The following is a 13496-nucleotide window of genomic DNA, read 5'->3' as shown; positions in this document are numbered from 1 at the left end:
AACTGAGACTCTGTACTGTGTCTCAACTGGCCTGTAGACAATGTAAACACTCGTCAGTCACCTATACAGTGTCTCACCTGGCCTGTAGACAATGTAAACACACCTTAGTCACCTGTACAGTGTCTCACCTGGCCTATAAACAATGAAAACACACCTTAGTCACCTGTAAAGTGTCTCACCTGGCCTGTAGACAAAGAAAACACACCTTAGTCACCTGTACAGTGTCACACCTGGCCTATAAACAATGAAAACACACCTTGCTCACCTGTACAATGTCTCACCTGGCCTATAAACAAAGAAAACACACCTTAGTCACCTGCACAGTGTCACACCTGGCCTATAAACAATGAAAACACACCTTAGTCACCTGTACAGTGTCACACCTGGCCTATAAACAATGAAAACACACCTTAGTTACCTGTACAGTGTCTCACCTGGCCTGTAGACAATGAAAACACATCCTAATCACCTGTACAGTGTCTCACCTGGCCTATAAACAAAGAAAACACACCTTAGTCACCTGTACAGTGTCACACCTGGCCTATAAACAATGAAAACACACCTTACTCACATGTTCAGTGCCCCATCTGGCCTGTAGACAATGAAAACACACCTTACCTACCTGTACAGAGTCTTACCTAGTCCGTAGGCAAAGAAACACATCTTACTCAACTATACAGTGTCTTACCTGGTTTATAGTCAAATGAAACTCGCCTTACTCACCTATACGGTGTCTTACCTAGTGTGTCGTCAAAGGAAACACACCTTACTCACCTATGCAGTTTCTTACCTGGTGTGTGACAGTGTCGTCAAAGGAAACACACCTTACTCACCTGTATGGTGTCTTACCTGGTGTGTCGTCAAAGGAAACACACCTTACTCACCTGTACAGTGTCTTACCTAGTCTGTAGTCAAAGAAACACACCTTACTCACCTGTACAGTGTCTTACCTGGTGTGTCGTCAAAGGAAACACACCTTACTCACCTGTATGGTGTCTTACCTGGTGTGTCGTCAAAGGAAACACACCTTACTCACCTGTACGGTGTCTAACCTGGTCTATAGTGAAATGAAACTCACCTTACTCACTTATATTGTGTCTAACCTGGTGTGTTGTCGAAGGAAATACAACTTTCTCACCTGTACGGTGTCTAACCTGGTCTATAGTGAAATGAAACTCACCTTACTCATCTATATTGTGTCTTACCTGGTGTGTCGTCAAAGGAAATACAACTTTCTCACCTGTACGGTGTCTTACCTGGTTTACAGTCAAATGAAACTCACCTTACTCACCTATGCAGTGCCTTACCTGGTGTGTGACGGTGTCGTCAAAGGAAACACACCTTACCTACCTGTACGGTGTCTTACCTAGTCTGTAGTCAAAGACACACACCTTACTCACCTATACGGTGTCTTACCTGGTGTGTCGTCAAAGGAAACACACCTTATTTACCTGTACAGTGTCTGTAACCTGGTCTATAGTCAAAGGAGACAGACATTACTGACACCTGTGTACGGTGCAAAAACTATATTTCATTGCTTGTTAAACGTCATATTTACAATGGTGCCACAATTGGTAGAACAAATGCCGAGTAAACTATCCCATACTCATTTACATACGAACGATACTATGTATTTACCTCATGATAATTTGTAGTCCCTGGTCGTGATGCTGCCACTCTCCTGGCCTCAGTGCCTCGTGATGTATATGCGTTAACGTAATAGTACGTTGTTGGGAGGGAAGCCGCTGTCATGTCGTGAAACGACAAGTTTACAGACATTAAAACTACAACACAATGCTTTTATGTATTTACAAACTACTACAGTGCGTGTTCCGCCATGAACTGCCGCTCTATCTGCTATTTTGATGAGAAAAACGGCCCGGTTGTTGTCTGGGAGATCGGAAAGGCTGTGCTGCACACTCTGGAGCAGTTATACGTCACGGGTCAGAGGTCACGGGTATTTAAACATGAGGCGGATACAAGATAGTCCTGACCATCTCCCCATTCGCAGCGAACACAGCAGAGGATAGGGAGTGGAGAGTTTTGCTCGCAGGGTATTTGTGTTATGGAGTATGAGCAAAGAGGTGGTGGTAGAAAGAGGCCAAGGGAGAAGCAGTAGTTGCACGTGATTCTAGATACATGTACTTGTACTTACACGAGGGGGCTTCTTCTAAGGATAGCTGTATATTCTTCATGGGAAGTTGATATACATGTAACAAGTGTTTTCGATTTTGCCCCCCCCCCTCGTAAGATTTGGGGGGAGGGGTGAATTGACGTTTCCGTTTGGTTCTTACAACACGCCCACCCACCCGCCCACCCACTTAAGCTCTGTTCTCTGTCGGCTTCTCGCTTTTTATTGGACCTCGGTCATTTGTGCCCATTCCTTAACCTTCATCGAGGTCCATCAGTGTAAACATATTAGACATCCCAGTGTTTTCTTTTGTAATGTTTTATCTCCTTTGATTAAATAATAGATGTTCTGTTCCTTATTCACCTGATCAATATGGAACAACATACTTCGAAGGTGGCAGACAGGCTAGGCAACAATCTTAGTTGGGTCAAATCAATGCATGTTTCTTCCAATGGTAGCATCTAATCTTTCATATGGATAATCTGTCCTGTCTTATTACAGCACTTCAAACAATGACACGAGATCACAGACTTACCGAAGACTATGTTTTATTGGTGACAATTAAAAATGAAGTGCATAAAAAGAATTACATGGACGTTCTGATTTTGCCAGTTTGCTCTCAGCGGCATTTCAGTGATGTAGGTTCAACTTGTTCTTTCTTCACATACAATTATCAGGTATACTTGATGGTTCTCTCCTCGACTTGGTCACTACAAACATATCCAATGTTGTATACAGGTGTAAACATTTGTACATTGATGGAAAAGATAATGCAATACAAAAATAGACAATTATTCAGCAACTTTGGGGGTTTGATAACAAATCAGATCACATTATGATGCTTTGTAAGCACTTTGGCATGTACGTAGACCACTTTGAGTAAGATGTCTAACTGGCCCACAGGAATTGGTCATCTCAAGAAAGATAAAAGCTATTCCATTTAAAATCTTAGGAAAGGAGATCAGCAAGTCTTCCTCCCCTTTCTTTCACTTCCTTTCTACTACGTTGTTGATCTTCCCAGCCCTATCCTTTCCAAGAAATTTTCATGACTGCCTTAATAAATGGAATAGCCAATACATAGGTGTAAGCTTGCAAATGATACTTTTTCGTGGTTTAAAACTATCAAACGATGGAATGCACAATGACCACTTTCCTTTAGAATCAAATACATGTACGTAAAACTGTAGCAAGCCTGGAACGACTTACTATATCACACAGGTCAATTTCTCAAGTCACAGCTGCCAACATGTCAAATCCTTACTTAAGCACATTTTTCTTAACTACAACAATGTCTTCAACAAGTCCTTTAGTAGAAAAGCACTAGAGTAGAAGTGAATACAGTGTGCACTGCCTTAAGTTTTTTTCCAGTTACTGCATATAGAAGCCTTTTATCTGCCACTTACTCACAGGCAAGAATTATCATCTGAAGGATACGAACATAATCTCTCTTTTGCAAACTACATTTCAGCTTAACAAAACAAACTGTCTTGGACTTGAAAAATATCTCTTCTCACAAGTCATCCTCACTTGGAAATGTCTTTGTCCTCTTGTGTTGGTTGTTGCTCAAATACATTGACATGACCACATCTAATTCCAAGGAGTCACAAGTATGAACTTAACAGTTAAGTCAACCTCCTGAACCATTTAGTGACAGAACCGAGATCAGGAAATCAAAATTGGCAAAAAGATACCTAGCAAACTATTCACTTCAGGTGAAATCTTCTTACAGTTACAGTTCTACCTTAGTTTTATCATTATAAATGCATACAAACTAGCACCCCAGCAGACTACATGCCATTTTTGGACTTATGTTTATCGTTTTACATGTTGGTACAGATGTGTTATTCGTATATAGTGGAATACATGGCAAGGATTTGCCAATGCTTCACAAGGGATCAAACGTTGATGTATGGGGAGATTTTTTTTTACTCACTACTTGTACATCAAGAAAAAATATTTTAATACTCAAGAAAACCTGGAACTACCTTAATTCACTTCCAACCAGGTACAGAATTGGGTAATACAAGATATGTGACAAAGTTTAACATACAAACACCCTTAAGAGAAGTTCCTAAATGTCCCTTGCTGCATCTGAGCACAGCAAGAGGCACCTAGGAACATCTTCATGTAAGATACACATTGACACTAGCTCAGTAACCTTGGGTGCTGATAAGAGTAAACAGTTAACCTCCCCTATCTTCGGCTTGGGGATGTGTCCTGTGGCTTCTCAGTATGGCTGGTACTGAAACAAGAATTAAGAGGAAGATGAGATATCTATCACATGTCAATAGTGCTGGGACACCGTTTTTACTATGCACTTGACCACTAGTGCAACAAAACACACCTTATGAGCCATGCTGTTGACGACCTTGTCTGACCTCAGGAAAAGTGAAAATATGGTGGTATAAGGATGAAGCAGGAAGAGTTTCAATGGTCGTGGAAGGATCCATTCAAAGGTTAGCTTGAAACATAGCAAATGCTATCTTGTGGAGTTTTTCCTGCATCAGACAAGGCTGGCAGCAAAGTGTGGTTAGTGCCATATTTCCACGGGTATTCAGGATGGAGTCAGAAAAAACAGAGGGGAGGATGGAAGATGAGGAACCCAAACCGAAAACAACCACCAAGGTGAGTCAGTACCTGTTGACCGTGGTTCGGCCCTGCCCTTTGACCTTATGCCCACGTGAGTGACAAGGTGCCCGTAGTTAGTTTTAGAGGCTTACAGCGGTAGAGTTACTCTATCACCAGTTGTCAATAACTCTAAATTGTCGTTTTGAGAATTTTGCTCAAAGAAAATGGTTTTGGAGTCAAACACTACAGCAAAATTTAGATGGTAGAGGTATGTTGAATTTCATAGAAGACTTAATCTTTGCACTTTTTAGATTTCCTTTGTCTCAGCTAACTTGCAGGAACTGCTTGATGATGTATAACTCAAAAGAACAGGACAAAGACCAGGTCAACATTTTGATCACATCTGTGGGGAAGCAGCCTGATTCTACAAGAACAAACCACTTTTTTTATGAATGGGTTAATAAAAAAAAAGAAGAATGTTCAAAGCCAACCAGAGTGCAAAGCTTCACCAGACCAATGAGTTGGATTGAAAAGCAAAAAGGGAAACTCAAGGCACACCAATCAATGCAGAAGACATGCTGTGTTTTTTTTCTGGCACTGAACAAACAGCCTGATGGATCACACTCCTTATTTCCCACATGGAAAGTTACTACAGGTATTTCTGAGAAGATTGGTTGGTTTAACTTGAATGGACTATGGATGCTTGATTTGTACAAGATGCTTGATCACACCAATTGTGTCAATGTCATCAGAAAGTTGTCAAGTCCAAATTCAACCAATCACAAAATCACATTGCCAACAGTTTGAAAAACTTGCAAAGAATTTGCTTGGGAGCATGCCTCCATGAACAAGACTTGGCACTCTTCAGAATATTGTAAGTTTGGGCTTACCCGATGCTGGCGGGACTCGTATCCTGAAGAATCCTGTAGTATCCAAGAGAGAGGTTTTACTGGTGTTTCTACTTTTCACATCTCAGGAAATTTGAGATCTGCTACTTACAACAGAATCAAAAGTGGTGTTCTTCATTTTCTGCAGAGAGCTTCAATGTATATTTTTGTACTTTTAGGTTTAAACTAAATTTTCTGTGGTACATTTCCAGTGGAAACATATTTGTACCCTTCTCCTTAGGTCTTTAAAAATCACAAAACCATTCATAGAAATTTGGTAACTGTTTAAACATGCAACCCTTTCAATGCTTTTGGAAAACAGGTAGTCTTCTTTTAAATAATAGTTCACCATTGGTACTTTCAACTATGAGCATATATGCCAACGGACACATGTTTCTTCTTCTGACTATTCATACTGTTAATGCAGAAGGCTACTCCTGGTATAGCAGGGTCAAAAGTTTTATTTGTCTTTTTCATCGCAACCATCTGATGAACCTAATCTGGTAACACTTTTGCTGCTACAGAGATGTCATTCCAATCTAATTTTGGGTGTAACAAAAACTGATCTGGTTTATAAGTTGAAATCATTATCTACATGAATGTGCAGTTTTTTTGGGGGACAAATTAAGGGAGATTGTGATGACATTGTTACCCCCTTCTGTCTAAGTTGATATGTAAGGAATTGTAAAGATATCTAAAGAAAGTAAAGCCCCGTAGCTGTCAAAGGGCAAGCCGTTTGGCCAACAGGTAACGATATGCAGTGCATCTTTCGGATGGCATATGAGGGGGTCTGACTCTATTGTTTGCAAACCAAGTAGGACATTCTTATTTCTATTCAACTCTACACAAGAAACTTACAAGATGTTCATTTAAGTCCTTCCATCTTGGTAACTATAGCATAATATATCTTAATCTTTATTCAACAATCTATATGCAAAGCTCACCCTTTATTTGCTTTTGAGGAATGAACACTGATCTGAAAACACAGTGAGTGTTACACTAGTACTTACATCATTGTAGCCACGGTTGTAGCTCCGTCCACCGCCACCATCGCCATACTGGTTGTCACGGCCGCCGCCATAACCTCCACCTCCGTAACGATCTCCTCCTTGGCGTCTTCCACGGCCACCACCATATCCGCCGCCACCGCCATATCCGCCGCCGCCATATCCACCACCACCGCCACCATACCGGCCGCCACCACGACCACCCCTGTAGCCACCTCCGCCGCCCTGAGGGAGGAAACAAGACATTCAACATAAACATAATGGAGTCTTTATAAAATCAGAGTTAAAGCACACAATAAAGCAAAACTTTTGAATTATAGTTCAAAATCATCGTTAATACGTATCCTTAAACTTGTTCCCGTAATAAATATTCTAAAATTGACTTACTTCACTCTTCTTGCTGGCGTAGTCCACACGGATCTAATGAGAAAACAGAAGCCAAACAACAAATAATTAGAAAGAGGTAGCTTTTTTTTCGCGGCAGTCGGCACCGGTCGGTATCAGAGTTTCTTTACAGCTGAACTGGCCTCACTGCTCACCTCACATCGCTAGTGGCGTTCTGCTGGGGGTAAGGTGTTCCTGATTCACTCATGAAGTTCATCAACAGGAATAGAACATGAAATAATCTCACTCTTCAAGTCAAACATTACTAAACCAACACCAGTGAGCTAGTGACTATTCTTAGCTGGTATGAAAGGAACACGGCAACTGCGGAAGGTCAACTCAACTTTATTTCGGCTTCACGACAGTAGATCTTACTGTCCAATAAAATCCCTCTTAGGAGATTTTGTTTTCCTTACCCAGAGCAGCTAGTTTCACCTCTCACTACTACCTTGTCAGAGTACATGATGTTCAAATGACGAATGCAGCGTGTTGTAGACTGGAATATGACGCACATGGAAAACTTCACCTGTTTACTTTCACACAGATGAAGATTCCCATGTTTTAATTACCAGTTAATTACTTTGCAACCAAACCAAAATGCTTCTCCTGCCTTGTATCATTGCAAAATGGCAGAAAAAAAGACAACAAAATGTAGATCTAATCTAACATTTTGAGACTGCTATGTGAGAAAGGACTTCTATAAGATGAAGATCTACACTCCAACATTTTGAGAATGCAAAGAACTAAAAGCAAGAAACATTACATGCAGATTTCTAAAATCTGCATGTCTAAAGCGATCTTTATATTCTATTGTCATTAAGTTACCACTGGGACTAAGAGCTATGTGAGAGGCTGTCAATTGAATACAGGAAAAATAATTGCCGTGTACTCAGACCCAGGGTTAACTCTTTTGTTTGGTCCACTTTCATCTAAAAATAACGAAAAGTGCCAGTATCTACAGTTGTGTAAGAAACTGCAGTTGAGCAAGTTTCAGCTGAGAAAAACCTGTACCAAATTGTGCATTTCCTGTGTTCTGCTGACAGCACTTTCAAAGTTCTTAGAAATAAATATCATCCTTATCATCATGAGAATGACACCCTATGTGTCTTAATGTTCCTAATCAAAGTTTGGTGTATTTGTGTAGAAAACTTCCTGTGGGGCTGTGGTCTTATTTGAACTCAGGCCATGCCCACTTCAGCGGCTTGCCGCTGTTCGGTCTCAATTCAGGACAATTTGTCCTTACCTGACCGACGCTTGGGTGGTTTGCCGACCCAGTTTTGTCGCCTTGGTTACACCGCTACCGCCGCCGACTCGAAGGGGTTGCCACCGGTCGCTTTTGGCTTACACCCGGAGCTGCCGCCGCCATCCGCTCCAACGGTCATCCTTCTACTAGCCCCTACCATCCAAAATCATTTTACTTCTTCCTATTACGAGTTGGACATTAACAGGCTTCTCTTGTGCCTCTTCTAGGCTTTTGCTGCTACTTTTTGGTAATCACAAAGCACTTATTCATCATAATACCCTATCTATTCCAAAACAAATCAATCTGTGTACCTCTAAGAAACTGTAATAGAGGTCAAACTATTCTGCTGGCATGCTTGTATAAGACATGCACAACACATTTCTTTGATTTGTATTTGCAGCTTTCCTGTACCCTGTTTCCTGCTTACTTGAAGAGCCAAAGAAAGCTGGCATCTCTGTGAAATCCAGGTTTTTCTGATTGTACAGGATGCAACAATACATTTTTGGACTGAGATTCTGTGCTATAAGTCTTCAAATATGGCCTGTAGTCCACTCAATTTTTTTACTTACATCTTTTTCCTTTTGCTGATTTCGTGACTTGCTACTTGTCTTATTATTAATTTGTTCACTGTGTACTTTGGCATGGTTTAAAAATAAGAAAAATCAGATTTTTGACCTAAGCCAATCTGCAACCTTTGCATTCTTTTTTTTCCAGTCCAAAGGTAACAGTCACAAACAAAGCCATGTCAAGATGTTTGACATACTTCAGAAAAAAGTTGTTTCATCAGTTATATTACTTGATTGCGAAACGTTACCAGCCAAAGTACAAATTCGCTGCATATGGCATTCAGTCACATTTTCATTTTGGTTGAAATGCTCCCAAATATGCGATGTATTTCCGCGGTCTGTCTATTTAGGTGGCAAAGTTTTGCAGCAAGCCAAAAGACTGTTGACTTCATCATTGCCAATGCTTTTGCACGATCCACTTCTCCAGTCCTCTCGTCTTGGTCATGATCCATTTTGGGTGTAACCGTTCCGAAAAATTTTCCGGGCAGTCAGCGCGAAGTTCTTCCGACCGTCTTGTAGACATTAATGGATAGACCACAGCAATGAAAACCTCTGAGAAGAGCTTTCCAATACTGTTTCTATGTCATCCACAGCTTCCAACTAATTTAGATAGTTACCTTCTCATCTAGGACAATACTTTGGCATCCCCATCTCCTGGAAGCCTAACCAGTCAATGGACTATCCAGTAGCATGTGTGCGGTTTGCTGTCATATCAATACTTTCAAATAATTTACCTTCAAAATACAATAAACAAATTTGGTTTCTTTAAAATTCTGAACCAATCAATTTCCTCATAAAATGAAACAAGCGAAACTGACCCCCAAATCACAATCATGGTGCATATTTAAGTGTACATTTCAACTTGTAACATTCTAGTTCTCCACCTTACAGCATCTCATCTGCAACATTTGTGTCAGAGTAACCTGGTAAGTGACCTATCCAAAGCAAACATGGATTACAATGCCCGTTCATGTGAAAATCTTCAGAACAGAACTGGAAAAAATGGAATTTGAAATGTCAATTCAAAGTCTGGTGAAGTCATCTATTCTTAGTATAGGGAGTATTTTCATGCTGCATTCTACCACTTTTAAGGAAGCTCTTTTTAAAATCATTTATTCAAGCTCTTTAATTCTTGTCCATTAATTATACAAGAAGTGTCCAGCATTTTGAACATGTTAAATTACTTTTCTGGTCATTTTCCTTTATCAGTAGCATTTAAACAGTCGAGGCAGTAGAATCTGCATGTTTAAAGACAATACCACCATTAAAAATAAAACAATCACCCAAATATCCAGAATACAGCCTGAAAATACACTAGCAATTTAACGTTTTGAAATGCATGGAACACAACATTTTTCAATAGGAGGCATTTGTTTGAAAACTTGACATTTACTATTTGAAGGGTGTGATCAAATGTCAAACATGCAGATTAGTTTTACCTGTCTACTATCAAGCTCGGTGCCATCCATACACTTCTTGGCATTGGCAGCGTCACTGTCGTTCGCAAATGTTACAAATCCAAAGCCACTGAAAAGCAAGAGACATTAGGTGAGGATCATAACAGGTTTAATGTCACACTTCCAATATGATTATATGTGCCAAGTCATTATCTTTAATACAATAGTTGAACATTCGATGACAATATCATCTTACTATATAAGGTAACTAGAGTCTACCAAGTTGATGGTACCAACACGGTCATGTGTCAACCTCTTATGTAGACACCCAGGCAACAATGCTTAACTTATTAGTAAACATTTCAATGATACCTGGGTATTGTCCTTTTTACTGTGCAGCAATCCGGTAATTGTCCCTTTCCCCTTGATCTACAAAACAGGCTTTTTAAGTATAAAATTCAAATCATGACATGAAGTGTTCCTTACCGAGACCTGCCTGTCTCCCTGTCGGTGATGACTTTGCAGTCTGTGATCTCGCCATACTCGCTGAAGGTTGATTCTAGGCCCTCTAATAAAGGACAACAATTGATGCATTTGTTAGTTGTGGACATTCGTCATGCAATATTTTTGTACTACGTAACACAGCCAACAATCCCAACATCACAGTGCATACACACCAATTACAGGAATAGGGATGTCTACATATAAGACTAAATGAAATTGTGTGTACTGACTGCACAGAAGGATAATATGTGAGTTTCTGTCAGAAGTTGATTATTTATAACAAGGCAAACTTTATTTGATATCCTTACCTGATGTGGTATCCCAGCTCAGTCCCCCAACAAACAGCTTTCTGTGCAGAAAGAAAAGAACAAGCGATGAGTTAAAAGATGACATAACTGTTAAGCAGCAAAAGATAATTCAGTGCACTTATAAAGTTATATGCTCCTCAGTACTGCATTTGGAAAAGTAAGTCCTTTCTGAATGTCTGGTCCAAAATTTCCAAACATATCATAACACCACAAACAACAAGAAGCAAATTCTACTCACCCTGGTTCTTTTTCTCCAGACATGTTTACTGGAAAAAATGGAAAACAATCTTACTGAACAGTGCAAAAGCAACATAAAAAATGTCTGCGAAAAAACTGTCTACAAAGACTTTTACCAGAAAATCAGACAATTTGAAAGGAAAATTCAGGTTTACAAATGGAAAATTGTATTGCACAGTTTATGACAAAATCTAAGGAAAAATATTCTTTCCTATGCAGAAAACCTGTTCTCTGCAAAAATAAGCATTTTTTGTAGTTTTAGACCCCCCCCCAAAATTCTACATGACTTTCTGAAAATTTTTCAAACAGTGTGCTAGCTAAGCCGCACACCCGAGAAGTCTCTAGTACTCTACCCAACTGACTCCCACTCCCACTTGACCGAATAGTAATAGGGGAATCTGGCCATGTTAAAAATAAAGTTCTAGAAAGGAGTAATATAGTTTGGGTTTTGTGCGCATGAAAAATCTGTGCGTGACAATTTGCAAATTAGCTGATTCCCAAGGGATTTAAAAAGTTTTTGCAGTTTTATATGTAAAAGCTCAAATGAGATGGCACAAAATGGAATTATGTATCATACTGTTGCATTCTTGAGTACAAAATCTCGATCCGAGTGATTTTCAAGTGATTTTAAATGTTGTATTTTCATGCGCAAAAAGTTTGAAATTTGCGCGTGAAACAATCTACTCCAAAAAAGATGAAATGAAGCTTCTTGAATGGAGAAAAGCCTCAAATTGTTAAGTTTTACAATATAAAACTACATGAGTAATTTTTCCATCTATTTCTGTCAAATTTACGTGATTTTGAACTGTTTGCAATATGCAAATTAACATATTCGCACGGGATTTAAAAATCAGGGTCTTTTCAAACCCAAAATTCAGGTAACAGATGGGAAATTATAATTTTTCTGACATACTGTAAATGCATTTAAGTTCGCGGGGATTTAATTTCGTGGTAGCGGGAAAATGGACTTTTCGCGGTGGTTTTAATTTCGCGGTAGCACCATGCACTGTAGTCTATTACTGTTATGGAAAAATGTTTTCTGCATTTACAGTATTTCAGGAACTTTATTTTTCATGTGCACGCACAAATTCTTCACGCGCAGAAAACCTGTTCCCCCAAGATTGAACTGTTCCGCCGCGGGAGTCTGTTCATTGTCGCACACTATAAAGGTCATAAAACTAATCCGATCATTTTCTGTACAAAGGCAGTAGTTCTGGAGTTCACATCATTTAAGCCATAGATTAATGAAAGTGTGGTTGGGTGTCAACCGACTGCTGGCAGCGTTTCTCTAGTCTATCAAACCAGTCTCTTACTATCCTTCAGGAACAGGTTTTCTGCACGTCAAAAATCTGTGCGTTAAAAAATCAAGTACAATATAAAAAATAAGTACAATATGTAATTGAAATATTTCAGAAAATGTGCAGTGAGAAATTCTTGGGCAGAAAAATGTGACCCAATTATGATTATATGATTTTCCATTTGAGTGCAGCGGCTACCTACTCACTGGGCGGAGTGATACATTTAGGGTGGGGGTATGCTCATTTGCATATTTTTTCTGAAACGCTTAGCCGTCAAAATCAGGTTTCAACGAAATTTCCGATTAAGCAAGATTTGGAGTTTGAAATATCGGAAAGTCTGTGTTGAAGTGAATTCTCATGTTTGGGTAACATAGACGTCCGTTCGCAACACGAGGACTTGTTTCAACAAAAAGCGAGGACAAAAACATGCATGCACGCGTCGGCCATGATGCTGCACTGCGCGGGGAAACATCTTTGTTCGTCACGTCCCCCAAAAAATGTCTCCAGCACAACCAATTTCGACAAAATAGAAGAAATTTTGGTCAGAAATTGTACCCAACATACCAATAAAAAAATCTATCCGATAAAAAGTATCATATTTGTCAAAGAACATTAATAAACCGTACACTTACCGAATGATTCGAAGCTCACGAAGCGCACAAAGACAGATAGGCTAATGAATGCTATCACAGCGCGGCGGACGTGACGTCAGATTAGGTCCATTAGACTTCTAGGGGTAAAACTTGTAAATAGCTATTTAATATCATCATAGATTTTGAAATAATCTTGAGTAATGATTTAAACATTGCTATAGAAACTTATTTAATGTAATTTGAGTGAAATATTTGTTCTAAAATATATTATTAAGCAAAGCTACGGATAAATTTATCACAAAATAATATTTTCTCCCCCCCTCCAGTACAGAAATGCACCCATCCGAAGGACACGCACGTGACGTCCTGTTTG

At 39.6% G+C, this 13496-nt stretch overlaps 1 protein-coding gene and 1 long non-coding RNA gene across 3 annotated transcripts in view; both read right to left on the bottom strand.

Moving 5' to 3' along the window:
* Positions 1–1991, bottom strand: part of LOC118427620 — a 5178-nt gene extending 3187 nt beyond the window's left edge. The window contains exon 1 of the long non-coding RNA XR_004832535.1: positions 1639–1991. This is a non-coding gene — a long non-coding RNA (uncharacterized LOC118427620). The remainder of the gene's footprint in view (positions 1–1638) is intronic.
* Positions 1992–2662: 671 nt separating this feature from the next.
* Positions 2663–13286, bottom strand: LOC118427611 (glycine-rich RNA-binding, abscisic acid-inducible protein-like). Of its 2 annotated transcripts, XM_035837480.1 has the most exons (9): positions 13163–13286; positions 11234–11261; positions 10996–11036; positions 10670–10751; positions 10226–10313; positions 6981–7013; positions 6597–6818; positions 5590–5622; positions 2663–4373 (listed from the first exon to the last, which is right to left on the bottom strand). In XM_035837480.1, the coding sequence occupies exons 2-9, from the start codon at positions 11254–11256 to the stop codon at positions 4359–4361; spliced, it is 537 nt and encodes a 178-aa protein (XP_035693373.1). In that variant the 5' UTR covers positions 11257–11261; positions 13163–13286; the 3' UTR covers positions 2663–4358. The 2 variants fall into 2 exon arrangements, with proteins under 2 accessions (XP_035693373.1, XP_035693375.1); XM_035837482.1 differs by lacking the exon at positions 5590–5622.
* Between the last annotated feature and the right edge of the window lie 210 nt (positions 13287–13496).

The sequence above is a fragment of the Branchiostoma floridae genome, chromosome 12 (assembly GCF_000003815.2).
Source record: "Branchiostoma floridae strain S238N-H82 chromosome 12, Bfl_VNyyK, whole genome shotgun sequence".
Taxonomy (NCBI): Eukaryota; Metazoa; Chordata; class Leptocardii; order Amphioxiformes; family Branchiostomatidae; genus Branchiostoma; species Branchiostoma floridae.
This window is presented reverse-complemented; position numbering and strand designations above follow the sequence as displayed.